At 55.5% G+C, this 25,895-nt stretch overlaps 9 protein-coding genes across 9 annotated transcripts; 4 read left to right on the top strand and 5 right to left on the bottom strand.

Annotated features, from left to right (window-relative positions):
* Positions 1 to 355: 355 nt before the first annotated feature.
* On the top strand, positions 356 to 7,526 carry PG998_005666 (uncharacterized protein; the record flags this gene model as incomplete). The annotated part of the gene is made up of 7 exons (XM_066872484.1): positions 356 to 1,847; positions 1,921 to 2,087; positions 2,152 to 3,361; positions 3,421 to 3,757; positions 3,827 to 4,478; positions 4,534 to 5,503; positions 5,551 to 7,526. 7 exons carry the CDS (start codon positions 356 to 358, stop codon positions 7,524 to 7,526), a joined length of 6,804 nt encoding a protein of 2,267 aa, XP_066732581.1.
* Positions 7,527 to 8,673: 1,147 nt separating this feature from the next.
* Positions 8,674 to 9,818, top strand: PG998_005665 (uncharacterized protein; the record flags this gene model as incomplete). The annotated part of the gene is made up of 2 exons (XM_066872483.1): positions 8,674 to 9,377; positions 9,590 to 9,818. 2 exons carry the CDS (start codon positions 8,674 to 8,676, stop codon positions 9,816 to 9,818), a joined length of 933 nt encoding a protein of 310 aa, XP_066732580.1.
* A 1,026-nt stretch (positions 9,819 to 10,844) lies between these two features.
* PG998_005664 (glycerophosphoinositol permease 1) lies at positions 10,845 to 12,584 on the bottom strand (the record flags this gene model as incomplete). Its single annotated transcript, XM_066872482.1, has 3 exons — positions 10,845 to 11,726; positions 11,783 to 12,000; positions 12,101 to 12,584. 3 exons carry the CDS (start codon positions 12,582 to 12,584, stop codon positions 10,845 to 10,847), a joined length of 1,584 nt encoding a protein of 527 aa, XP_066732579.1.
* Positions 12,585 to 13,361: 777 nt separating this feature from the next.
* On the top strand, positions 13,362 to 15,108 carry PG998_005663 (PhoD-like phosphatase; the record flags this gene model as incomplete). Its single annotated transcript, XM_066872481.1, has 2 exons — positions 13,362 to 13,445; positions 13,501 to 15,108. 2 exons carry the CDS (start codon positions 13,362 to 13,364, stop codon positions 15,106 to 15,108), a joined length of 1,692 nt encoding a protein of 563 aa, XP_066732578.1.
* Positions 15,109 to 15,970: 862 nt separating this feature from the next.
* On the top strand, positions 15,971 to 17,773 carry PG998_005662 (uncharacterized protein; the record flags this gene model as incomplete). Its single annotated transcript, XM_066872480.1, has 4 exons — positions 15,971 to 16,222; positions 16,320 to 17,210; positions 17,268 to 17,356; positions 17,419 to 17,773. 4 exons carry the CDS (start codon positions 15,971 to 15,973, stop codon positions 17,771 to 17,773), a joined length of 1,587 nt encoding a protein of 528 aa, XP_066732577.1.
* Positions 17,774 to 18,218: 445 nt separating this feature from the next.
* PG998_005661 (uncharacterized protein) lies at positions 18,219 to 19,511 on the bottom strand (the record flags this gene model as incomplete). Its single annotated transcript, XM_066872479.1, has 1 exon — positions 18,219 to 19,511. The coding sequence occupies one exon, from the start codon at positions 19,509 to 19,511 to the stop codon at positions 18,219 to 18,221; it is 1,293 nt and encodes a 430-aa protein (XP_066732576.1).
* A 314-nt stretch (positions 19,512 to 19,825) lies between these two features.
* On the bottom strand, positions 19,826 to 20,462 carry PG998_005660 (uncharacterized protein; the record flags this gene model as incomplete). Its single annotated transcript, XM_066872478.1, has 2 exons — positions 19,826 to 20,135; positions 20,203 to 20,462. The coding sequence occupies 2 exons, from the start codon at positions 20,460 to 20,462 to the stop codon at positions 19,826 to 19,828; spliced, it is 570 nt and encodes a 189-aa protein (XP_066732575.1).
* A 517-nt stretch (positions 20,463 to 20,979) lies between these two features.
* Positions 20,980 to 22,565, bottom strand: PG998_005659 (uncharacterized protein; the record flags this gene model as incomplete). The annotated part of the gene is made up of 6 exons (XM_066872477.1): positions 20,980 to 21,290; positions 21,369 to 21,473; positions 21,534 to 21,655; positions 21,716 to 22,034; positions 22,130 to 22,156; positions 22,397 to 22,565. 6 exons carry the CDS (start codon positions 22,563 to 22,565, stop codon positions 20,980 to 20,982), a joined length of 1,053 nt encoding a protein of 350 aa, XP_066732574.1.
* Positions 22,566 to 23,846: 1,281 nt separating this feature from the next.
* PG998_005658 (uncharacterized protein) lies at positions 23,847 to 25,061 on the bottom strand (the record flags this gene model as incomplete). The annotated part of the gene is made up of 1 exon (XM_066872476.1): positions 23,847 to 25,061. One exon carries the CDS (start codon positions 25,059 to 25,061, stop codon positions 23,847 to 23,849), a length of 1,215 nt encoding a protein of 404 aa, XP_066732573.1.
* Positions 25,062 to 25,895: the final 834 nt, after the last annotated feature.

Below are 25,895 nucleotides of genomic sequence, written 5' to 3'. Positions count from 1 at the left end.
TGTTCGATGCGTTGGCCTCATTTCCGGCCGATTGATGCGGTCGGGTTGGTGGCAGTGCTGTCAGGCTGTTGGCGCCCGCAATTCTGATCTGCATTTTTGGAGTCGCCTTGCTGCCTTGGTGATGGGCCTCCCGCAGCGTGCAGAAAGCCTCATGCACCCGGCAACCAATTAGAAACGGCTGGGTGAGATCGTTTGCTCCTACATATGTACCGGCGAGCTCTGTTAAAGCCAGACTCCGACACTTTCTCTCTCTCTTCTCGTCACTTTGAACCCATCATCGTTCCATTGGCTACGTTTGGCTTAGCACACACGCAAACAGACACACACCAACATTCCCTTACACTTGACACCGTCCATGGCTATCGTTCACGGTCCCGCTGCGGCAGACGACGGCTCCTCGAGTCGGGATCTCAGGCTAGCTAGACTGTTCAAGGCTTCCATTAAAGGAAGCCGATCTGTCACCAATGCAACTGACGCCAAGCTCTTCCTCGAGTCCGCCCAGAATCATGGGCCTGCCCCCCAGATCGTTGAGACCATCGTGGCAAGCAGCCACGGTCTGGATTGCGTGCGAGCGAGTGTACGCGCCGATCTATCCCCTGAGTTCATCAAAACCTCCACTCTCGCCTTCGTTCGCTACCTGTCAAGCCCCGCCGTCAAGGCATTAGCGGATGGGAAACTGCTGTGGCAGATGATCCTAGTCATGATCGACCCGCCTACCATGTGGAAAGAGCTTGTTAAATCGCTTGATACTCTGGAAGAGGAGCATCTCCATCCCGTCGCCTGGCTCATCTACGAGATAGTCTCCTCGACGGATGAACTCGCTGCTTTACTCTTGCCCGACATCAACGCAGTCATGGCTCGCGACAAGTTCAAGCAGTCCAAATCCCATAAAGTCAGAGCCATGGCATATAAGATCCAAAAGTCCCTTGACTTGAAGACGGTGCCCACAGCCGACGACTCAAGCTACTCTCCCGGTGGTAGACACGATAATGACTTCGCCGATTATCGCGCCATTTCGTTGTGGCCAACAACGGATGAACTTCTGGCCAAAGTGAAGCCGTTCCTTCGTCGGGCCAGAGACATTGACCACGCCGAGCCTTCAGCCCGTGTGAGCATGCATCTTGACAACCAATTTCGATTGTCCAGAGAGGATATGCTGCAAGAACTCCGCGAAGAGTTGCAAGTCACGCCCGGAAAGAAGAAGTCAGGCCGGCCGGCACATATTCTTGGCGGGTTCGTTCTTATCGGTTTGGAGGCCGGGAACAGCCAGAGAGGCAAGAAATGCTCTGTTGCCGTACAATGTCAACGGGGTCTGGAGCGGTTGACTAAAATGAAGGCACCACTGCGCAAGGCATATCTCGAAGATAACAAAAACTATCTCAGACATCAGTCATTTGGTGCTTTGGTTTCAGGGCAGACTATATTTGGTTTCGCATTTGTCGAACGTAATGTCGACTTACTTTGCGAGCAACCTCCGATTGTTTGCCTTCAATTCACAGACAGCCAGGCTCTTGGCAAAGCCCTGCTAGCCCTCAAGTCAAATTGCGATTGCAATTTCGTTCTTGTCAACACTCCGACCTTTGCCTACGAGCCAGTGTTGAAGGGACTACAGAACATGACAAGCCTCCCTCTACAAGAGCTCATTCTGGACCTCCCAGGGCCTCACGACTTGGATACACCTTTGGGAAGTGCAGCACGAACTCGCCTGGTCAACAAGTTCAAGGGACTTTCGTACCAAGAAACTGACGTTGTTCTTGGCCAGGTGAAGCGACGAGTCGATCGATCTCAGGTCGAGGCCTTCACTACGGCTTTAGAAAGCCCATTGGCCCTTGTACAGGGTCCTCCAGGTAAGTGCTATATTGATTACCACGACCCTTATACTCTCGAAGATTTGTGGATATATATTGACTATTTACATAGGAACGGGCAAATCGTTTGTGGGTTCGTGGATCGTGAAGGAGCTGTATGACAACTCTCACGATCGGGTTTTGGTCATCAGCTATACAAATCACGCCCTCGACCAATTTCTTGAGGACTTGATGGGTGCCGGGATTCCAGGGGGGGCAGATGGTGAGACTCGGCTCGAAGTACACCGAACGCACACAGGAGCTCCTTCTATCTAAGCAGACATCAACATACAAACGGAAGCAGGATACTTGGGCTCGCATCGAACGACTGAAAGAAGAATGGTCAGAGCTCCATGCCAAAGTTCAGTCCAGATTTACGGCCCTGGTCAAATCGACAATCTCCTTTACAGTGATCATGGAACACCTCGAGTTCTCAGACAACGAGAGCTACTTCCATCACGCCTTCACGGTCCCGTCTTCTGACCAAGATTGGAGACGAGTGGACAAAAAGGGTAAAGGCATCCAGGAAGACTACCTCTTCAAACGCTGGTGTAATGGAGAGAACCCAGGCATCTTCCGGCAAGATGTTCCGGCAAGCTGTAACAAAGTGTGGAACATGAAGATGGATAAACGCACAGAATTCTACCAGAAGTGGTGGAGAGAGATCAATCTGGAACAGATCGGGGACATCCAGGAGATCGCTCAGCAGATGGACTGTGTACACGAGCGAATCCAAGAGCAGTTCAATGACCGCGATATTGCGTCCCTACGTTCCAAGCGCATTATCGGCTGCACAACCACTGCCGCAGCAAAGTACACCAGCGTCATCCGTGCAGCGAGCCCCGACATTGTTCTCGTCGAAGAAGCTGGGGAGATCCAAGAGGCACACATCCTGACCGCTATGGCGCCCGCAGTCAAGCAGTTGATACTGATCGGAGACCACAAGCAGCTCCGCCCCAAGATCAACAACTATGCCTTATCAGTTGAGAAGGGCGATGGGTACAATCTCAATATGTCCATGTTTGAGAGGTTGATTGAGCATGGCCATCCCTTCCAGACCCTGATGAAGCAGCATCGCATGCATCCCAGCATATCTCTCTTCCCTCGAGCTCTGACCTACCCTGGTCTCCTTGACGGCCCGAAAACAGCGGAACGTCCGTCTATACTGGGCCTGCAAGATCAAGTTGTATTTTTCAACCATGAACGACCAGAGACTACTTTGGAATCACTTGCTGACAATCGTGACCCGACGGATAAGGCCAGCAAACAAAACCAGTTTGAGGCGGAGATGGTTGTTGGTCTTGTGAAATACTTGGCACAGCAGGGCTATGGCACCCGCGATATGGTGATCCTGACACCTTACCTTGGTCAGTTACGTCTTCTCCGAGAGGCCCTGACCAAAGACAACGACCCAGTCCTCAACGATCTAGATTCTAGCGAGCTTCTACGGGCCGGCTTGATATCGCAAGCTGCTTCGAAAGTCGGGAAGAGGCAGATCCGTCTTTCCACCATAGGTGAGAGACACCTGTATGGCATGCAGGCACTTTTGACAACTTACTGACCACGGCAACAGATAACTACCAAGGCGAGGAGTCTGACATAGTGATTGCATCATTGACGCGCGGTAATGAACAAGGAGATATTGGCTTCATGTCGTCCCCAGAAAGGCTGAATGTTTTGATCTCCCGCGCGAGGAATTGTCTCATCCTCATCGGCAACATGGACACATTCACGAAGAGCAAGAAGGGAGGTCCGCTGTGGATCAAGTTTTTCAGTCTTCTCAAGGAAAATGCAAATCTGTACGACGGGATCCCAGTCAAATGCGAGCAACATCCCGAGACCAAAGCACTGATAAGTCAACCATCCGACTATATCAGGTTTTGCCCTGACGGAGGGTGTGCGGAGCTTTGGTATGTGAAAAACACCCGAAATGACACAAAATTGCGGTTTCTCGATGAATATTGCTGATCCCTTTCTAGCGGAGTCCAACTAAATTGCGGCAAACACACGTGCAAACGTCGTTGCCACCGAAATCGGTCTCATGCACAAGTCGAGTGTACCCAGCGCGTCAAGTTGATATGCGATAGGCAGCACGAGCGGAAAGTGGCGTGCTCTAGAAGCAACAACCGCTGCGAGGAGTGCATCAGAGAGGACGAAGAGACCGAGCGACGGATCAAGCGGGATCTGGAGCTGGAGCGGAAGCGGGCCGAGCGACAGAAGGCCTATGAAAAAAAACGGCAGCAGATCCAGGACGAGCTCGACCACGAGAAGCGCAGGATGAATTATATGGCTGAAGAGGAAGACGAGAAAGCCAGGTTGGCCAAGAGCCTAGATGATCTGAAGGAAGCCAAGAGTGCTAGGGAACGCTACGAGCAAGTGAAGAAGCTGCAGAAAGAAAGGGCTGCGTCTGCGGCGGCAAAGGAAGATTTTGCATCTCCTACCAAGCCCACAACATCGGCATCCAATGTTAAGAAGGTTCCAGGTGTCCCCTCCAATGCAAAGGAAGAATGGCAACATCTAAAAGAGATGGAAGGAGCCCAGAATGAGCCATTGGATGAACTGATGGGTATGATTGGGTTAGAAGACGTGAAGACCGAGTTCTTGGATATCAAGAGCGTTGTTGACACGAAGGTGAGTTGTTAAAGTCCTAGACACGGGATGGCGTGGTACTAACAACAGGCTTTAGGTGCGGCAAGGTGTCGACTTCAGCAAGCAGCGATTCGGATCCCAACTACTTGGCAACCCAGGTTCGGGGAAGACGACAGTGGCAAAAATCTACGCTCGCTTTCTCACTTCCTTGGGAGTCCTGCCCGGATCGCACTTCGAAGAAACGACGGGGGCCAAGCTTGCGAACATCGGCGTGGCTGGTTGTCAGAAGATAGTCGATAATATGCTGAACCAAGGCGGCGGAGTAGTCTTCATCGACGAAGCCTACCAGCTGACGTCCGGAAACAGCCCCGGTGGTGGGGCAGTCCTGGACTACCTCCTTCCAGAGATCGAGAACCTGACTGGGAAGATCGTATTCCTGCTGGCTGGCTATAACAAGCAGATGGAGAGCTTCCTTGCCCACAATCCCGGTTTGCCTAGTCGCTTCCCCATCCAGATGAAGTTTGCCGACTACACCGACCAGGAGCTCCTCGATATATTGACGTTGAAAATGGACAATCTCTATAACAAGACCATGAAGTGCGAGGAAGGTGCCTCCGGTCTCTATTGTCGCATCGTGGCTCGCAGAATTGGCCGCGGTCGAGGCAAGGAAGGCTTCGGCAATGCGCGGGCGGTGGAAAACGTTCTGGATCGGATCTCCAAAGCCCAGGCGTCTCGCATTAGAATGGAACGTAAGAACAAGCAAGCCCCGGATGACTTTCTCTTCACGAGGCTCGACATCATAGGGCCGAGGCCAGCAGACGCGCTTGCCAAGTCTGAGGGATGGACGAATCTGAACAAGCTGATCGGACTAGACGCCGTCAAGCAGAACGTCAGAGCCTTGGTTGACAGTGCCACTGAGAACTACGACCGGGAGCTGGCGGAAGAGGCCCTGGTGGAGTACTCCCTGAACAAGATATTCCTCGGGAACCCAGGTACGGGAAAGACGACTGTAGCGAAGCTGTATGGCAAGATCCTGGTGGACCTCGGACTGTTATCGAAAGGCGAAGGTAAGAACACTTCATTTCAAGAATGCGGAGAGGCTGACCATATGTAGTGGTTGTGAAGCAACCGGCGGACTTCATCGATGCAGTCATAGGAGGGTCGGAGAAGAAGGCAAAAGGCATTTTAGCCGCCACAGAGGGTAAGGTGTTAGTCATTGACGAAGCTTACGGTCTGTATGGTCAGATAGGCTCACATAGTGATCCTTTCAAAACGGCCGTCATCGACACCATCGTGGCTGAGGTGCAGTCCGTCCCCGGGGACGACCGATGCGTCCTGCTTCTTGGATACAAGGACCAGATGCAGACAATGTTCGACAACGTCAACCCGGGCCTGGCGCGTCGGTTCCCCATGGCCTCCGCGTTCAACTTCGGGGACTTCAACGATCAGCAGCTCCTGCAGATCTTGAACCTCAAGTTGAAACAACTGAGCTACGATGCGACAGGCGAGGCAAAGAACGTCGCCATGGAAATGCTCAACCGTGCTCGCAATCGCCCCAACTTCGGCAATGCGGGCGAGATCGACATCATTCTTGATGCCACGAAAGCCCGTCACCAAACGAGACTCAGTAATGGCGAGGCAAATTCGAGGCAAATTCTCGAGGCACGCGACTTTGACGAGAGCTTCGACAGGGCGGAGCTGTCCGAGACCAACGTTAAAGCCCTGTTCCAAGGCACTGTGGGCACCGAGGAGACGGTAGCTCTGCTCGAGGGCTACCAACAGACCGTCCGAGCGATGAAAGCGCTGGAAATGGACCCCAAGGAGAGCATCCCGTTCAACTTTCTCTTCAAGGGTCCACCCGGGACCGGTAAGACGACGACGGCACGGAAAATGGGCAAGGTCTTCTACGACATGGGCTTCTTGGCGAGCGCCGAGGTAGTCGAGGCGGCCGCTAGCGACCTCGTGGCCCAGTACGTGGGACAGACGGGGCCCAAAGTGCGCCAGCTGTTCGACAAGGCGCTCGGAAAGGTCTTATTCATCGATGAGGCGTACCGACTGGCCGAGGGCCGCTTCGCGCAGGAGGCCATCGACGAAATAGTTGACTGCGTGACCAAAGAACGCTACTACAAGAAGCTTATCCTCATTCTTGCCGGGTACGAAAAGGACATTGACCGACTGGTCTCGGTCAATGAAGGCCTCTCCTCACGGTTTCCCGAGGCGGTGATGTTCCGGAGTCTCAATCCACAGGAGTGCAATAAATTGATGGCCAACGTGCTCCAGGTCAAGAAACGTGACCTGGAGAACAAGAACAAAAACAAAAACAAGAGCGTCTCTTTCGATATTTGTTGCATTGTCTCGCCCCAAAAAGACTTTTCTAGCGCTGTTGTCAAGCTTTTCTTGGACTTATCCCATCAGTCGGGCTGGGCGAACGCTCGTGATGTCAAGACACTGGCCGAGTCCATTTTCAGCAAGACGATACAGTCCAATGAAGGGGCAAAGACCAGGCGCTTCCTTGCTCAGGAGAAGGATGTGTTATCTGTTCTGGGATCAATGCTACAAGAACGGGAAAGCCGCAGCAAGGCCGCCAGAAAGGCCAAGTCAGCCATCGACGGGATTTCCCCAGGGGCATCGGCGCCTGACCATGTATCTGCACCACGAACAAACACCGGTACCAAGGCCGTTTCCAATAACGACGATGCGCATGATGGCGACAAAGAGGATGTGCCTTTGGAGCCGACGCCAGTTCTTGACGATGGTAAGGGGCGAGACAACGCACAACGCGACGCCGGAGTCAGCGATGCAGTTTGGGAACAGCTGCAGCGCGACAAACGTGCAGAAACGGAGCGGGAGAGCGAATACCAGCGCCTTCTCGAAGCCAAGAAGAAGTCCACGGCCGACGCCGACCGGGAGAAGATCGTGCGGAGGCTGCTGGAGGAGGACCGGAAGCGAAAGGAGGAAGAGGCGTTCAAGACGAAGCTGAAGCAGATGGGGGTTTGTCCTATGGGGTACAGTTGGATCAAGCAAGATTCGGGGTACAGGTGCGCTGGCGGGAGTCACTTTGTCACCGAGGAGGCTATGAAGGGGCTGTGATAAACGCGGTATTCCGTGCGGGCGTTGCTAGCAACTCGGTGTACATAGCCTAGCTGTAGGGAGGTTGACGTTACATGCTACTTGCTGGACGGGTTAACACCTATAGGAGGCTAGTGGCGTCATCATGTGCGACGGCATAGGCCCCTGAAGTAGGTGATTATTAAGACGAAGGCAGTATTGGCATACGCGTTTTGGTACCAGCTTTCAGCAATGTTGTTTCTGTCCTAATATAAGGCCTTCCCGTCGTACCTGGCACAAATGGACCGGGGTTCGTAGTCAAAGGCAGGTTGCCTGACATCAACCCCTTGCGGGAGACCACGGTCCCGAAGATGCTGGATGCCTGGCCAGACCGGACAGATTTAGGAGTGCCGAACAGGGAGTATCCCCGATTACTGATACTATCTGTAGGGACTCGTCTTGAAGAGAACGGCGTCCTGGGTCTTCGCTTTCTGACTTCTTCATCGATCTGTGCAGATGAAGCGCAGACGATGGGGGCTGCAAGCTCAGATGTCACTGCGCTTGGGGCACCCTCTTCGTATCCCTTGCCCGCTAGTAGGCTCGGCTCTGGCTGTGGCCCTGGGAGACGGCCGTAATGGACAGATTCCGAATTGGACGGCGCCGCTTGACCCAAAGAAATGTCACAGGCGGCGCATAGGCGCAAGGGGGTGTGCGAACGAGCGGCTGCGGACTCGATGGCGTGTTCTGTGGGCGGGCAACGACATGGACCAAGGCCGACGAGCTCTTGCGCGACTCCCTTTATTCACCTTGACGCCGCAGCCTGTCAGGTTACAGAGGCCTTTGTTGCCCACAACGGGGGAGCCACCAACAGCCCTTGTTCTAAAGATATCCCTTCAAAGAGGCCGGGGACACCATCTGTCATAGCCGACACGGGGGGGCATTCTTGTATCCCGGGTCATTGAACCAGCCCAATGGCGCTTAAATTATTCCCAGACGCAGGGAGAAGCCAATGGTCGAGATTACACATTATCTATTGCTTTTCTTTCGACCTAATATTTAAGCCCAAATTCCCCCTTTCACGTATGTATTACCCCAAACTTCGGTACGACGTCATTTCTCGCCATGCTACACGTTCTCGGTTTCTTTCCTGTGATAGAACATACTTAATAACTTTAGTTTTCTGGAAAAGATGAGCAGCAGAAAGACCAACAGCAGGTCTGAGACACATTCGATAAAGGGATCCCCGACCACATCCACCGTCCCGGGCAGCGCCATAACCCCTTTGACAGCCTCGACCGCAGTGCCGTGTCCGCACTCGGATGGGGCACTCCCTGTTTGTTGGGACTGCATCGAGGCGGGGCACCCCGGGAACAGGACGAAGGCGGGAGTCGCGTCTCCGACCGTCGGAGGTCACGATTTGACATCGCCCCTGTCCGAGAAGAAGCGCAAGCGGTCCAAGGCCAGCATCCTCTCCAAGCTGAGCAGCCGCGCAAGCCATTCGACGCTCCAGGTGCACCCGCCCGAGCCCGGTAAGGAAGTCATCATGGCCGACTACCATCACCTGTCTCAGGCGGGCATGGAAGTCCTCGCCGGGCCACGCGCGGTCGACCCCACGTCCCCGTCGTACTATAAGAACAACAACAATCATTCAATCGCAAACAAGACGAAGAGAACTGACGTCGAAAACCGGGATGTAGGGTCGTCGACAGACAGGGGCCATGCTTTTTCTCCCAGGCCAGGGGAGGGCCGTATACTGGGGATGAGGAAGAAGCGCTTCTGGCTCTCGGCGCTCTTGATAGGGCTGCTCGTCGTGGTAATCACGGTGGGCGTCGTGGTGGCCATGCTGCAAACTGGCAAGTTTGCCAAGAACACGAGCGCACAAGCTAGCAGCAGGTACGTGTTCCCTTGATGATTTTCCTCCTCCTTCACCTTCTCCTTACCGTCCATCTCACATTCCTGTGCCATTTGGAAAAGCCACTAACGAGAGGTAGTTCTGATGCAACACCCACGCCCTCTCTCCCTCCCGGCGGCACGGGTCCAATCACGTGTCCTTCGGCCAACAACAGCACATACACGTTACCCGACAGCGACAACGTCAAATTCAGGATCGGCTGTGGTTTCTCTCGAGACGGCGGTGACCTGCAGAGTATTACAGCAGCCACATTTCTCCAATGCATGCAGGAGTGCGCCAAGAGAACCGGCTGCGTAGGTGTCTCGTGGATCAACGACGGGGACGCAGGGTCGGCCAATAACTACTGTTACACCAAGCTTTCGATGGACGGCAAGGCCCGGAATAACGTCTTCGCACAGACGGCCGAGCTTACAACAGGCTAATCGATGAGGACGGTTCGAAGTTGGCACATGTAAGCTTCGCTGTAACATAGTTAATTACACAAGACACGTTCTTCCACCCTCCTGAGCGACTCTCTACGTACCATTTGCCATACAACTCGGTCACGATTTGCCTGTCCTACATATCACAGCATCATTCCCCTTTCACCAGCGTGTCTCCCATGAGGGGTCATATACTCTGCCTGGCGAGCCATCTTGTCAACAAAACCGCTGAGCTAGTTAACGTAACAATGGAGAAGAGCGGAGGCCATGTCACCGACAGCACTGTACCGAATACTCCCGAGTCGGTCATTTCTTCAAGAGTCTCAATTGCTGTCAACAACATACAACGAACGACACGAGCGAGAGGGTTGTCAAGTGTCATCGCTTCCCTTACACTGCTCCGATCCTGGGCGTCGGAAAGACTTCGCTCGCAATTGCTACCGCGAAGAGCATGAAAGCAAGCAACACGACGGCCTTACATTGCTATCATCGGTACTGCTCGCTGCATGTCGCCAGCTTCCTGTCGTGAAATGTGTCAAGAGCGCCACATCTTCCTATCCCACTGACCGTCGTCTCCAACGGGCACGAACCGGCCGCAACGATCATATAAAGGAATAATTTGGTATCAGTGGCAGGTGCATCTAGGGCTATTAGCGATGACGTACTAAAAGCCTTTTGCGAAGGGTGACAGGGGCAATAAGTCTCTGCTTTCAACAAACATGATATCTTAGCCTTTTCCTCTTTTTTATGAGCAGGCCAGTCCTCCTTCCTTCACTGATTTCCTCCATTTTGTAGTATCCGGTCTTGATGAACGGATCAACGTGACTTGTGTTGCCCCATCTAGAACGAATACCAGTTTCCGTAGACTTGAGCAGGCAAATCCCCTCGGGCCTCGTGTAAAGAGGCGTCATCCACTTCCTTAATATTAACTCTTCATTTGCTTTATACTCTTTGCTACATACATTCTCCAGGCAGTAAAATATAGTTGCGTTTGACATATGTGAAGTAGATGAGCTTATTCGACTCTTAGTTTTCTACCTTACGAACTTGTAAGCCCATGTCACTAGTATCGTAGCCGTTCTCTTCGAGATAGTTTCTGAAACGTACGTCCTCATCCTCGAGATTTTTAGGCGCCTGAAGGTTCATGTAAGCCAGTGTGTGAAGTAGAAAGGGATGAAAACTGCGCATCCTATTCCCGAGGTTTAGGTGGAAATCAAAACTTACGTCCGGGATGAGGAACCATACACAAAGAGTTCCAATAACGGAGATACCACTGCCGATCAGGAATATTACCTGCTGGCCCTTCACCTTGTCCTCGTAGGAGGCCAAGACCTCGCTCAGGGCCGTGGTGCCGATAGCGGCGCCGGCCTTGCCGACCGCAGCCGCAAAGCCGAGGAAGTGGCCGCGCAGAGGCGTGGGGAACGACTCGGACGAGACCAAGAAGTTGCAGTCGCCGGGTCCCACGGACAAGAAGGTCTGGAAGAGGGCGTAGAAGACGACGAACAGCGGGAAGATGTGCTGCAGTGGGATCATGGAGCCGCCGATCACGAAGCCGAAAACGCAAACGATGGACCAGCCTAGGGCGTAGGTCTGGCGGCGGCCGATGCGGTCCATGAGCAGGGCGCCGATGAAGGAACCCGGTAGGGCAAAGAAGTTGATGAGGGCGCTCCAGCCGATACTCTCGGTCATGGATTGGTTCTTGGAGAAGCCGGCCACGAGGGTCGGGGCCAGCAGGTTGAAGGGGTAGACAACGAAGTCGTACAGGAACCAGGCGGAGCAGCATCCCAACAGGGCGCGCCAGTAGAATTTGATGGCGAGCCAGTAGGGCACCTTGCGCTGAATGGCGTGCTTCTGGTACTGCTCTGAGTCTGTCAAGCGCATGCGGAAAAGGAAGATGGTCAGAGGTAACTTGGTGACGTGGTTAGCAACGAAACCCTTGTGGGACAATGGAAAGCATGACTCACAACGATGCCGATGCCGAAGCAGATACGCCAGATGCCGTCGCTAGGCTGGCCGCCATAGGCTGCAATGACGATGAGCGACACTATACTGGAAGCCACAAACCCGGAGATGATGGCGGCGTTTGTAGAGACGGCGACGAGCATGCCGCGTCGCTTGCGCATTTCAGGAGTACTGTCGGCGCACTCCAACGCCTGGCTCGTGCAGACGGTATACTCTCCACCTAGATGTCGGATGAATCAATTAGTATACCAAACAGCCAAAGGCTATGCATGCAAAACCGGAACAGTATATGTCCATCAAGCAAGAAAAGGGGGACTTACCCGCACCCACGCCGGCCACACCACGGCCGATGACCATCATCCAGAACATGCCCTCGACGGTCGTACCATGCGAGGCGGTGGCGAGGATGATGCCGAGAACGAGGAAAAGGGTCGTTAGGATGATGCCAACGCGGCGGCCAAAACGATCAATGCAAAGGCCGAAAAATAACATGCCGAAGACATCGCCAATCAGGATGGAGTTGGACAGCCGCGTCTTGACTTCGGCCGTCATCTGCTTCGGGTAAAGCTTGGCTAAGACGGTGTTCATGTAGCCGATGATCTGGATGTTGTATCCATCCGAGAAGAGCGCAACGCCCTGGATGAGGACGTCGATCTTGCCTGCTGGCCGTGGAGTTGTAGCTCCCGCGTCGATGTCGGACGCTACACCTGCCGGCGTCACATCACCTTCTGAAGATGACGAGTTGGCGATCTCGGCGCTGTTCAAAACAGCCACCGTCTTGGGCGTTTCCTCTGCAGTGCTCATCTCGACGGCCCGAGATGGGTTGGCGAATCTGGAGAAGGATGTTGCGCCAATGAGATCTGCGTTCCTCTCTGTTTTGCTTCGGAAGCGGACACGTTCGTGTCTTATATCATGCACAGCTGAGGTGCAATTCGCCGCTGCTTGCACGTGCAAGGGAAAGGACGGGGGTTCAGAGACGGGCAGTTGTGAACTAGCTTCAAGGTGATGGAACAAATGCCACTGGCAAACCCGATTCCCACCACGCCGCTGGTCAGGCTGACAGATGCAAAATGGACCATGATGCGGCGACTGGGCCGGGATCAGGGTGTATCGGGGAAGTGAACCCTGGCAGGGGACGTCGGAAAACGGATACGGCACCTCCACCGCTGCGGGGGCGCTGCTGTTGCCCAAGCCGTGGAAGCCAGTGATTCGATGCACGTGGTCTTCGACACTCTGAATTTCGGGCGGCTTCCCTTGAATTTCCTTCCTTCTTTCTTCCTTCCGATGGGCAAGGCCCCTGAGTTCTGTTTCCCATGTTGCGCAGTTGTCCGCCAGCCGTGGTGGCTTTCCTGAATCAATTCTGCTAGTCTCCCAACTAGGCGTCGGGCTCTCTCCGACTTCAACCGCGGCCATCGCGTAGCCCACGTGCGCTTTCAGGACAGTGTAGCCTTTTCCAACCCAATTCGTGTCAATCATGCCATCGTACGGGTTTCGGCACTGCATGTCACATCTCTAGAGCCCAAATACTTCTACCTCCCTTGAGCTGTGTCATGCTAGAGTATGCCCGCCACCATCATCATCATGCTCGTCATTCCGATACTTGATGCGATCCTCGCTGCGACGACTCTGACATTGCGGTACTCGTCCATCTTGTTTGTGCGATTTGTACGTGCCTCTCCCTCTCCCCCGAGCAGCAAATCCAGCAACTCACCTCCCACAGTACCCGATCGCGCGGTACCTACCCCGGGTTTATGCAAACTTCGCCGCATACGCCCTGTCAGCCCTGCTGCAGGTGCATCTGACCCGTCGTCATGCACGCAAGGGGCGTTGCCACCCCATCTTGATTACCCTATTGGGCTGGCTTGATGTGACACGGCCAATACTATCTGCCTTGACGGCCTTGGTCAACATGCTCTGCGTCATCTCCGCAGTTGACTTCGTATACAGGGGGCAGTATTTCCACTCAAGTCATGAGCTGTCCTTCTCCCGCATGGGTTATGTCGATGCCACATCAGCCCGCATCGTGGTCCGGGCCCCTCAAGCGTCAGTCGTGGAATTGCAGGCGAGGCCAGAGACCGGTGCGTCTGACATCTGGATGTCCGCCACCGCCAATTACCTTTCGGAAGAAGTCGACTGGGCCGGGACATTCACCCTGGACGGTCTATTTCCAGACACCGTGTATATCTACGTGACCAACGCCAGTCACGCCGGCACTTTCAAGACGGCGGCGGAGCACCCGAAGAAGTGGAACATGATCCAGACGAGCTGCGTCAAGCCCTTCTACCCCTACAACCCCCTGGACCATGCCCTCAGCGTAAAGGGGTTGGACCATCTTGGCCGCTATCTCCACAACCGCACCGCCGAGTTCATGCTCTTCCTCGGCGACTTCATCTACATCGACCTGCCCTACCCGCTCGGCTGGACTCAGCGCCACTACGCCGACCTGTATCGGCAGACGTACGCCTCGCCCAGCTGGACGCCCGCGCTGCGGAGCCTGCCGTGGCTGCACGTCTACGACGACCACGAGTTCATCAACGACTGGTCCGGGAACGAGACGGGGCTGTACCAGGCCGCGGTGCCGCCCTACTGGCACTACCAGGGCCACGCCAACCCGCCAGCCCCCGCCGGCTTCGGGGACGGCGCGTCGTACTACACCTTTGCGCGTGGCGACGTCGCCTTCTTCGTGCTCGATACGCGCCGCTACCGCTCGCCCTCGGAGCGGCCCGACGGCCCGGACAAGACCATGCTCGGGCCGGCGCAGCTGGGACACCTCCGGCAGTGGCTGCGCGACGAGGCCAGATGGAAAGTCGTCGTGAGCAGCGTGCCCTGGACCCGCACATGGGTCAGTCCGGACCAGAGCGATCGGTGGGCCGGTTACCTGCACGAGCGAGAGATGATCTTCGAGTGGATGAGGAACACGGAAGGGGTACTTTTGTTGAGCGGCGTAGGTCCCCTTACGTCTACTGCTTTTCCGCTGTGGATCTCCTTTGGTATGAGTGTGAAGCTAACCAAGCAAACAGGACCGCCACGAGCACACGACCACGCTCTTCCCTCCCCCTCAGGCGAGGGGAAAACGCTCCTCGAGTTCTCCACGTCGGCCCTGAACCAGTTCCACGAGCCGTTCGACAGGTTCCACGTACCGGTCCAGGGTGGCGACGAAGCAGTCTATAACCACTACAGCGGCAATTCCAAGTTCGCCTCTATCGCGTTCGACACGACAGATCCGGGACAGTGGATGGTGCGTTTTGATCTGATTGTAGACGGGGAGAAGGTTTGGGACTACGAGTGGACGTACCGAAAGGAAATGCGCAAGGCTGGATCTTCTTGAGGGCCATGGCTGTTAAGTTGGATATAGGTCCCTGCGATTAGGATCTCGACGTATACTCGGCCACCTTCTTGGCTTAAGATATCTAAATAGTTACAGTGGCCCACTCTGCACGGCTAGCGGCATTTCCGCTTGATGGAAAAAAGGCGGCCGGGGAAGAAGTTCGAATGGACGCGTCGTCGGTAGGCCTGCCAAGGCTCCTAGTCTGTCCGGAAAGAGATATTTGACGCCTTGGAAGAAATGAAGGGATCCAACTTGGGAGAGACGAGAGCTGCCGATTGCCGACGGAATGGGACCACAAACGCCTCAGCATCCAATCAGCCTGCTTGCAGGGCAATGCCGCCATTGGAGGAGGAGAAAAGAGACAAGCGGGCGCACGCAGATTTGACTCAGAGACGGCATAGATGGTGCAGCATGTGTTGCATGGTGGTCGGTCTACAAGTAAGAAGTCTACCAGCATGCACTGTAGCGTAGCACTGGTGACTGGTGACTGGGCAGAAACTGGGGTCTGGCTGCCCGCTAGAGCCTAGAGTGCAATCAAACTTCCCGCATTCCCACCTGGCCAGACCTTAAAAAACATAACAAGAAAATCAATAGTGTGCTGCTGCATTTCGGGGAGGGAGAGGCCTCTCTTGTTTGCTGCTATGACGACGACGACACACACACACACAGCAGGCTTGTGTTCATCGTCATTTCTCGTCAACCACACCACACCACTTGCCGTCTTCCTTCCCACCACGCACGCTTCTCCATCTATCGCACAGCCCAGAATCATCGATTAGATTGGTCTGATCCAACAGCAACCCATCAACTCGGTCCTCCTGTCGCGCGCGAATCTGCAATTGGCTTCCGAGTGGTGCCCAGCATGTCGTACAATCAGTCGGGGGATGCCAATGGTTATTACAACCAGCAGCCTCAGCAGGGCTACTACCAGCAACCTTACGGCCAGCCGCCACCCCAGCAAGGATATGGACAGCCATACAACAACCAACCGCCGCCGCCGCCGCCCCAACAGCAGCAGCAGGCCTACGCGACTGACGGCCATGAGAAGATGTCCTTTGACCAGACCTTCAAGGTCGACAAGCCCAAGTACAACGACCTCTGGGCTGGCATCCTGGTCCGTGCATGCCTTTCTTCCGCCCTTTTGTTTAGATATATATATACATATAATAATATCTACATCACTTGAGCCGGTTGCTAACCCCGTCGGATAGTTCCTGCTTGTCTGCGCCGGCTTCGTCGTCGTCTCGGCCTTCTCGCTGCAGGGCTACAGCGCCGCCAAGCGCTACAATGGCGGCGGCATCTACGACGGCGCCCGGGCTGTCGGCCTCAACACCAACACCATTGTCCTGTTCATCTTCGTCCTCTGCGTCGCCCTGGTCTTCAGCTATGCCTACATGTGGCTGGCGCGTCTGTTCCCCAAGCAGTTCATCTGGATCACCGGCATCCTCAACATCGTCTTCGGTCTCGTGACGGCCATCTACATGCTGTCGCGCCACTACTACTCGGGCGGCATCGTGTTCCTGATCTTCGTCGCCTTCCTCATCTTCGCCTTCATCACGTGGATCCCCCGCATCCCCTTCAGCGCCCTCATGCTCAAGACGGCCGTCGACGTCTCCAAGAGCTACGGCCATGTCTACCTGGTCAGTTTCCTCGGCGGTCTGCTGGCTACCGCCTTGGCCGCCTGGTACAGCGTCACCTTCGTCGCCGTCTACGCCAAGTACCAGCCTGGTCAGAACCCGGCCTGTCGTGAGGGCGTCGGCGGCTGCAGCTCCGGCAAAGTCACGGGGTTAATTGTCTTCATCACCTTCGCCATGTACTGGATCTCCGAGTGGCTGAAGAACACAATTCACACCACCATCTCGGGCGTCTACGGCTCGTGGTACTTCCACCCCCACGCCCCGCCCAGATCGGCAACACGCGGGGCCCTGAAGCGATCCTTGACATACAGCTTTGGCAGTATCAGCCTTGGCAGCTTGATCGTCGCCATCATCAACTTCCTTCGCCAGGTCTGCTCCATGGCACAGAGGCAAGAGGCTGCCGACGGAAACATCCTTGGCTCCATCATGTTTTGTGTTCTGGGTTGCTTCATTGGCCTTCTTGACGTAAGCCGTCCTACAAGACATTTCGTGAATCACATTTTACTGACTGTTCTCGTGTAGTGGGCTGTGCAGTTCCTCAACCGATATGCCTTCTCTTACATTGCGCTCTACGGGAAGGCCTATATTCCCGCTGCCAAAGACACTTGGAAGTACGTAGTGAACCCTAGTCCTGTCCCGTCCGAGTGAAGCATGCTAACCACTATGCCAACAGCATGATCAAGCAACGTGGAGTTGATGCCCTCGTCAACGAGTGCCTGATCGGCCCTGTCCTCAGCATGGGCGCCACGTTTGTCGCATACGCCTGTGCCCTGATGGCTTACCTGTACATGGTCTTCACCCACCCGGCGTACAACGCCGACGGCACCTACACGCCCGTGGTCGTGGCTATCGCTTTCCTGATTGGCCTGCAGATCTGCAACATCTTCACCACCCCCATTAGCAGCGGAATCGACACTATCTTCGTCGCAGCTGCTTGGCAGCCGGAAGTCCTGTACCGCGAGCACCCTGAGCTATACCAGGCCATGGTTCAAGTCTACCCCCAGGTTCAACAAGCCATTCATCCTTGAGTATGTCATCAATCACATCATGCGAGACTAGGATAGACTCGGGGGGACGAGTATTGGTGCAGCAACGATCCAAGTTGTTGGCTTGCGTTGCCGTGTATTGTAGCGACTCACGATTGGGATGAAGCACTCGGCAAAGTAGCATAACACAAGCGTCGTTTTAAGTAAGATTCGTACTCGTATAGCTTCTCCACCTGGATACGCAAGAGCTGACATACGAATGGGATGTGTTCAAGAATACTTGTATGGAAGACCGAATTTTTGCAGCAACATTATTCGAATTTAGACTTGTAAACAAATATAAACAATTCTTATAAACAAAAGCTCGGTGGCCAACGTAACATTAAGCAAAACGATGTCCCAGGGGGCATGTCCAGAACCAGCAAAGGCCAAATATAGGCCAAACAACAACAGCGCGCAGGCCGCGGACTGACTCGGCAAATTGTCCTCATTTTCTCCACGACAAAACCCAGCTACACACCACAACCGAAAAGGCCCCCATAATGATCACGCACAAAATGACTGCCGCAACCAAGATCGTGAGCCCAGGAGCGAGAACGAGAGGATGAACCCCATATATGGAATACTCCGAGGTCGACCTCCCGCCGAGGACGTGGGCCATCGACTTCATAATCTCGTCCACGGTGGCCTGGAGTTTGGCGATGTCCCCACCGAGCTTCTTCGCCTGAACCTCCCCCAGTTCCTGGCGGTCGGCTGCGGTTCCTGTCTGCGCCTGGCCATTGCGGGCTTCCGCAGGAGGGTTCTTGGCCTGTTCGCTCTCCGCATGTTTGCGGATTTTGGCCGCTAGGGCGCGGTGTCTTTCACTCAACGGAGCCATGATCTCGGCGGGGATAGAAAACGACTCGTCCGTCTTCGTCTTGCCGGCGGTGGCGCCGGTAGTCTCAATGCCCTTCTGAGTTCCCTTGCCTTTGGAAGGCTTTGTAGGCGACGTCGATGCCGAGGCCTCACTCGAACTAGACGAGTTTCCGGGCGTGAAGGCTTGTCGGAGTGGACTGGGATCAATAACAGAACCAGAAGCCTGCGGCTTCTCTTTCTTTCTCTTGAAGTCAATGGAAATAGGGTTAGCTTCCCTGGAGCCGGCGGCAGGGGTTGAGGCGGCCCCGGGAGGAGGGGTCAGTATCCCCGTCGTCCAAGTCTTGTCATTAGGGGTGTCAATGACGGTGGTATTATCAATCAAGGCGCTGATATCCTGGCTTTGGTTGGCCACGAGGGTGCTGAGTTCGCTGATTTCGGTGCTCAGCTTCTCGGTAGTGTCGGCAAAGTCCTTCAGCTGTTGGGTGGTGTTGGCAAAGTCGCCTCTGAGTTCTTTCATGGCCGAGGTGAGCTCGGCGTTCGGCAAAGAGGCGAAATGCGCTTTCACCGTCTCATCCCAGCCCTCAGGGTCGGTCCCTTTTTTCGCAGCCCATACAGCCTCCGACTCGAAGTGAAGCGGCCCCAGGTCTTCTTCTGATTCTTCATCGGAAAAGATCTCCGAACCCTCGGACTCATATTCCCCGTACAATTCCTCTTCTGACTTGCCAACATGGCCTGGCTGGTACATTGATAGATCGTAAGTCTCTTCATCGTCGTCTATCTCTTGCATCGATGGGTCGAGATCGGGATTCTGCTTTTTCGAGTATGGCTTGCGACTTTCGTCGCCCTTGCCCGATTTGCCTGTGCTAGACTTGCCAGTATTCTTTTGGGAATTCATCGAGCCGAACTTGTCCTTGATTCGCTTCATTGTAACCGGTTGGGAAATGCAGCCAAGTTCCAATGCTCTATTCACAAACGAGTATGGGCTTGATCGAGGTAGGCAGCAGAGTTTAGGGAGCTGTTTGCCATCTCTTTATACTTCCTGGTCCGCTTTATTACTGGCATGTTCGTAAAAGGGGCCACTATCTAGGTGTGCTTTGTACGAAGCACTCGTCTTTGTCCTGTCTGGAGTTGAAACTCTTCTCCATTCACACGTCCCCAAACGGAGGTTATCGCAATCAGGTGGTCAATAGAATGTTTCAGAGAGTTACAATTCTTTATTCCGTTCCTTTATTCTTCCAGTTACTGATTCTCTGTGCAAGCCCCGTCGTGCAACACGAGGTGTTCGGGGATGAGATTACCGGCAAAGCGGGCCTGCACCAGCACCGTCTGCTCGTTGCTGGGGAACTCGGTGAAGTGCCCGCGCACCGTGCTCGTGTTCTGCAGGTCCGCGGCGATGATGACCGACGATGCCAGCGTGCCCGGCATCATGTAGGCCACGTTCACCTCGGGGCAGGTGGGCAGCCGGTTCCCAAGGAAGTCGATGCAGTTGGGGTCGGTGGACGGGGCCGGCGCGGTGATGCGAATGAGCCCGTTCATAACCATGGTCAACCTGTCGATGTGATGCATCGTAAGCGATCCGTCATACTGGGTCAAAGACACGGGAGGAAGCAACATACTGTACCGCTGGCGCCCAGGCTTCGCCGGGCGTGGTGTTGGGCTCAATGATGGACCAGGTGGTGCCCGTGGTGTTGCCGATGAAGTAGTTCCAGGCCGACATGGCCTGGGTCGGGGCGGTTGCGTTGAGCTGCCAACATTCCAGGACTGAGACGCTGTTGCGCGATGCTAGTGCCGTGACATTGAGGGGTACGAAGCTCGCCGCCCTGGGTTTGATTGGGGCGAGAGAAAGCGCAACGGCTATGCGCTTCAGGAGGTACATTGTGCACGCGCGATCACAGACAAGCAGGCGTGTTGCGGTGGACTTTGTATAACGGCTGAGACGGGGTAGGGCAAGGGTTGTTTGCATTGGGCGGGATGGGATATAAGGCAATCTGTCGGCGACGTGTGGTGCTCGCATCCCAAACTGGAACGCCACGGGCTTTGAATGACGACGGACATCCGACGGACCACAGGATGCAGGCAATCCTGAGCCACGCTAAGGCCAGCCACAAAGGTCGCGAGCCGTATAGAAATGTCTTATCACGGCAAAAGGAACGAATCTAGTGTCACTGCGTTGCCGCTCCTTCAGATCCTTCCCAGATAAATGGCAGGTCCCGCCCCCTAGATTTGACATGACAGGTACATCCATGGCGGCGGCTCCTATGTAGGCTCCTGCATTTTGTTATATGTCCATATTGGGACGACTTGTTATATATCTGCCTATCATACATGGCGCGCCTACATCCATATGTACACTGCTCAAGCAGGCGGCCTAACAAGAAACAACGCTCGGTTTCTCAATCCTCGATCTCCATCGTAAACTCAGTCTTCCGAACAATCCGGTTCCCCGGCATCATGATGGCCTCCTTGCTGTCGTTCTCTGGGAGCTCGCCTGACCTTTTGCTGCCGCCACCGCCGGTTCCAGTGCTCCTGAACGTCTTGGGCCCGGTGTAGGGTCGGCTCCCCGAGCCGCCCATATGGGCGTACCTGGAGTTTTTCGAGTGGCCACCGTTTTGGTAGTTGGGAGTCGGGTGTGACGAGCCGAACAGGCGCGGGAACCAGCTCTTGAGCAGCACCTTGAAAGCGGGCGCAGAACCACAAAAGATAGCTGTGTTTGATGGAGAGAGTCAGCTTTCGACTCCTGTGACGAAAGATTAAACGGGAAAGGACTGTTGTGTAAGCTTACCAACGTAGATCTCAAGCTCACACCAGTTGAGGGAATCGGCCAGGTAGAAGTACATGTCCTTCTCGCCGGAGAGCATGCGGACGTAGCCAAATCTGACACAGCCAGCTGTACAAACAGTCTTGGTTAGCAGGAGTGCGTGTCATCCTGGGGTATTCGCCGACTTACCAGCGACAGAAAAGAACCCAAGACCAAAGACACCCAACAAGGCAATCTTTTGGCGCAGGGCTATCTGGATGTTCCATAACATGGGCATCGGCGCAACATATATGGCGATGTCTGTGATGATACTGCGTCATGGCCATTAGCAAGTTGCGATCTTCTAACGGGGGAGGAGCAGAGAAACATACTTCAAATAGCCGTTGGCGTCGTAAAAGGCCTGCTGCGCAGCGGGCGCCATGCACTCGCCGTCGACGACGCCGTCGACGTCCCAGAAGAGGGCGGGCGGGAAGCACGAGATGGCGAGGACAACGCCGCTGCCGATGTTGAGCGCGGCCACGACGAACATGAGGCCGTAGACGGTCCAGCGCATGACCCGCCGGCGGTCGAGGCGCAGGTAGAAGACGAGCAGGCTCTGCTTGACGAAGAACATAGCCACGACGTACAGGAGCCGCGTCGAGTAGATGGACTGGAGCATGGGCGCCATGTCGGCATGTGTGATGTCCTCGACTGTTTTCCGCGCGCGGCGTTTTGTCAGTTTGGTTTCGGTGGTTGGAAGGATTCGCCGTTCGAGTCACGACCTCGGCTCCTGGGGCGGCACTTACTGTGTTTACCGACGCCGTAGTACGCAGCTGGAAGCCAAATGTCAGTCATGCCTGTCTATCTGTGACGAAAATAGTTCTCTTACCCATCATCGACGCCACGGATAGCCCAAACGTAAAGACCTAGCATTGCTTCTGTTAATACGTGGGAGGGACAGGCCACAGAGCTTCGGGATGACGAACAGTGCCGACCAACATAAAGACTGCATAGTCGCATGGTTAGCGGGCGTCTCCGTTTCCAGAATGGGGGGTTGTCTGTCTGTCACGTACCATCGTCCACCCCGACCGCCTTGATCATGAACATCCGGACGTACATCCGAACCGATATCAACACCGCAATGATGACGATGAAGCTGATTCCAACACCAAACACCGAGGCCTGTCGCGATCCCTCTTGAAGGCCGCCTCGGGCTTGTAGCTGGTAAGGATGCGGCGCCATGTTTGTTTCGGGTATATTGTCACAACGTGTTGGGACGCCCTCGTTCGCGATTGTTGGTCGTGGTTGTGGTAATCCGGCTCGGGTCTCGCTCGCCGTAAGCTGAGATGACGGGGGTGCCTTCTGTCAGGTGTGGCAGGCATATATGTATGCAGCACCCTCAGCCGGCGAAGAACAGCCAAGGGATCTTGTCTTGATACGGCATTCGGGATGCTACCACAGACCGGAGAGGGGCGGCGCGAAGTGATGTTCGAAACGAACTGCCGGTGGGCTCATCGACATAGTTTACAAATGACTGCCTCTTGCAAACTGCAAGGGACGAGGCGAACAGAGGCTAGACCTGGAAGGCAAGCACCTCGCTCCGCGGCTAACTCGTCGTTTTTCAGATTACCTGATGCAACGCTGTCATGCGAGGAATGATGCAGTTTCCCTTCCATGGCCGTGAAGAAACACTCCGATTGGATGCACCAGTTCATTCGGGCTGTTTTAGGGAACTGGGGATCAGCGCCACTGAGACCGTCAGCATTGGTCTGCGGGTGCTCCCGGAGACTGCCCGGTCCCTGATAGTGGACAGGCACGAAGCCCACCCCCAGAGACGGACGGACCGTTGCCTCGTTGGCCTACCCAGAGACGCGAATAGTGTACATAGTCGTCAGTAGCTGGCCACGCCTGTCCTGGCCAACCAGAGAATTCACCGAGCTAGCGCACCGAAAGGGCAGCACACCAGATGTGCCAACATGGGATGACAATAGGTTACGTATGCATACATCGTTGGCCGTTGAGAATGCCCCGAGTCTAAAGCAGGGGGTCCCTAGGACTGTCTCCTCCTTTTGTGACATGACTGGCCCGGGGACGGACGGTGGCCCGAGCCGACGACGATGTTGGTGGGTTTTTGGTCGTTTCAATGCTGCAGGGCCACTGGTTTTGTGGGTTATGGCAGCAAATTCTACGCGCCGAGGCCATGAAGTGAGAGGCTGTCCAGTAGCTGTCCTGTCGAGCCTGTCCAACCGTCAAGAGATCGCCACTTACTAGGCCAGACATGATGGGAGTCAGTCAATCGCATGATATGGCACGGAATTAATTACTAAACTGGACGTCTCTAAGATGCAGACTGTCGTCCTGCTCCCCAGTCTCCCCACCCACACACACACGATCTATGCATGACATCCCGGTTACGCATCCCGTGAGTGGCCCGGCGGAAAACCCGGTTCCCACGTTCTACTGGAGCCGGCACTCCATTCCCTTCCAACACCCCTGCATATGTGCACTTGTATGTATATGTAGTTACACACGCACACTGCCGGCCCCCACCACCCCGTCTGGAACAGGCAACACCTCCTTCTCGGCGATGCAGCTGTCGATCGTCACCACCCGCTTGCCCGCGACGACATGGCGCAGCTCGTCGCCGAAGTCGCGCGCCCACGCCTCGGCGCACCGCGTCGGCTGCCAGCCCAGCCGCTCGCGCGCCACCGTGCCCCGCGTCGCGCGGTGGCCCGCCCAGCCCACCTCGGCGACGACGAGGTTGCCCGCCGTCGTCGTCGCCGCCTCGTGCAGGTCCACCTCGCGGATGAACTTGCGCGCCGGCGTCATCGCCATGGTCAGCTCGTCCGCCTCGCCGCGCCGCGGCAGCACCCCCGCCGCAAACGCCGCGTCCAGGCAGCCCTGCGCGATGTCCTTCATGTACACGCGCCCCGACGTCGGGAAGACGATGCCGCTCGCCCCGCGCGGCAGGTTGGCTCCCGCCCGCTCGACCACGTCCCGCACGCAGAGCACGTACAGGTCCGCCAGGTCCGCCACGTGCACGTAGTCGATGACCCCCGTGCCGTCGCCCAGCTGGAAGCCGTAGCCCTTCTCCACCACGTACCGCATCATGATGGGCACCATGAGCCCCGCGCGCTGGAACAGGCCCTCGCCCTCGCCGAAGATGCAGGGGGCCTGGATGCTGAGGGCGCCGACTTCCGACGACTGGGAGGCGGGGTGGCCCAAGACGGCGAGCTCGGCCGCGCGCTGCGGGTACCACTCACGCTCGTTTTCGGACTTTTCGAAGTCGTAGACCGTCGTGCCTTCCGCGTCGTGCATCTCGCGGTCCGGAAACGCCTGGCCCGTCAGGGGCCTGTCTGAGACGTTGGAACATCCGCTTGTGTGCAGCATCCAAGGCCTCGTGTTTGCGTCTGTGGTTGCGGTGGCCCGCTGGCTCAGTCCTTGCACCATGGCCTCGGCGCTGGCCGGGTGGAAGCCGGACCCGGCGTTGATAACGATGTCATGCTGGCTGGCGAGCTTCTCGATCAGCTCCGTCTCGTCGTAGTCCCGGAACAGGATGGGCGAGACGCGGTGTGCCCCGTAAGCCCGAACGAGCTGGTCGGCGCGGTCTTCGCCGCGCACCAGGACAGACACCTTCAGGTGCTGTAGCGAGGGTGCCGAGCTGTTCAGGAGACGGTGAAGTACAGTGCCGCCGACATAGCCGGTTGCACCGGTGAGTAATATCTTGGGAGATGACATGGTCTGATGTGTGCAAAAGCAATGGGAGATCGAAGGAAGAAGGAGCGAGGGTATGTGTGTGTACGTGTGCGTGTGCGTGAGTGAAGATGGGATTATAGCGAGCAAGTATGTTTCGTGCAACTGATGACGAAGATGTAGACCTGCAGGCGAGGGGTCATATGTACTACTCGCATCTCGAGTCCCACACACATGCCATTCTGGATGATGGCCGGGTCTCTGCTGCTGGCGACGTTGCGTGGCAGCATTTCGTGACCCTTCCCGAACCTTTCTCTATCTACGTGTATGCTCTTCAGGTAAAACATGCACAGAGTGAGCAGGGAGTAAGCAAAGAGCAGGCATAGAACATGGCTGCAAGGATGCATGGTTCTGGCATGGGTGCTGTAGCCCCTTCAAGGTGCGTCTGTGGTCTGCAACTGGCCCCTCCCTAGATTGCCCCATCCCCCTACTATTTCCGGTCCCCTTGCCGGTCGCCGCGGGTGTCCACTCCCCATTCCTTGGCGTTGTTGTGGATATCAACAGTGCAGAACTTCCAGCAGGCCTGGGCTTTGCCAGGGGAGATCCCTCCAGCAGATATCCAATAGACAGAGATTGTGGCAGGCGTATTCTCGGGCAATGTTCATGCAACCATTCCAGGGCCTATAGAGGGTGGCCGCAATCTTAGTCTCTCCTCGTCTTGAAACTCCCCAGTCCCTTACCAAGAACAAACTTCCTACTAATCTTTCCATCAGTGACACGTGTCTACGCACGCAGAGCTCACATCTCTCGGGAGCCACTCTTGGCATATTGCGGTGATCGGCATCGTGGACGGGATGCATTTACTGGAGACCACTCTCG

The sequence above is a fragment of the Apiospora kogelbergensis genome (assembly GCF_038363985.1).
Source record: "Apiospora kogelbergensis strain CBS 113332 chromosome Unknown utg000003l_segment0_segment0, whole genome shotgun sequence".
Classification (NCBI taxonomy): domain Eukaryota; kingdom Fungi; phylum Ascomycota; class Sordariomycetes; order Amphisphaeriales; family Apiosporaceae; genus Apiospora; species Apiospora kogelbergensis.
Note: the sequence above shows the minus strand (reverse complement) of the source record. Positions and strands in the feature narration are given on the sequence as shown.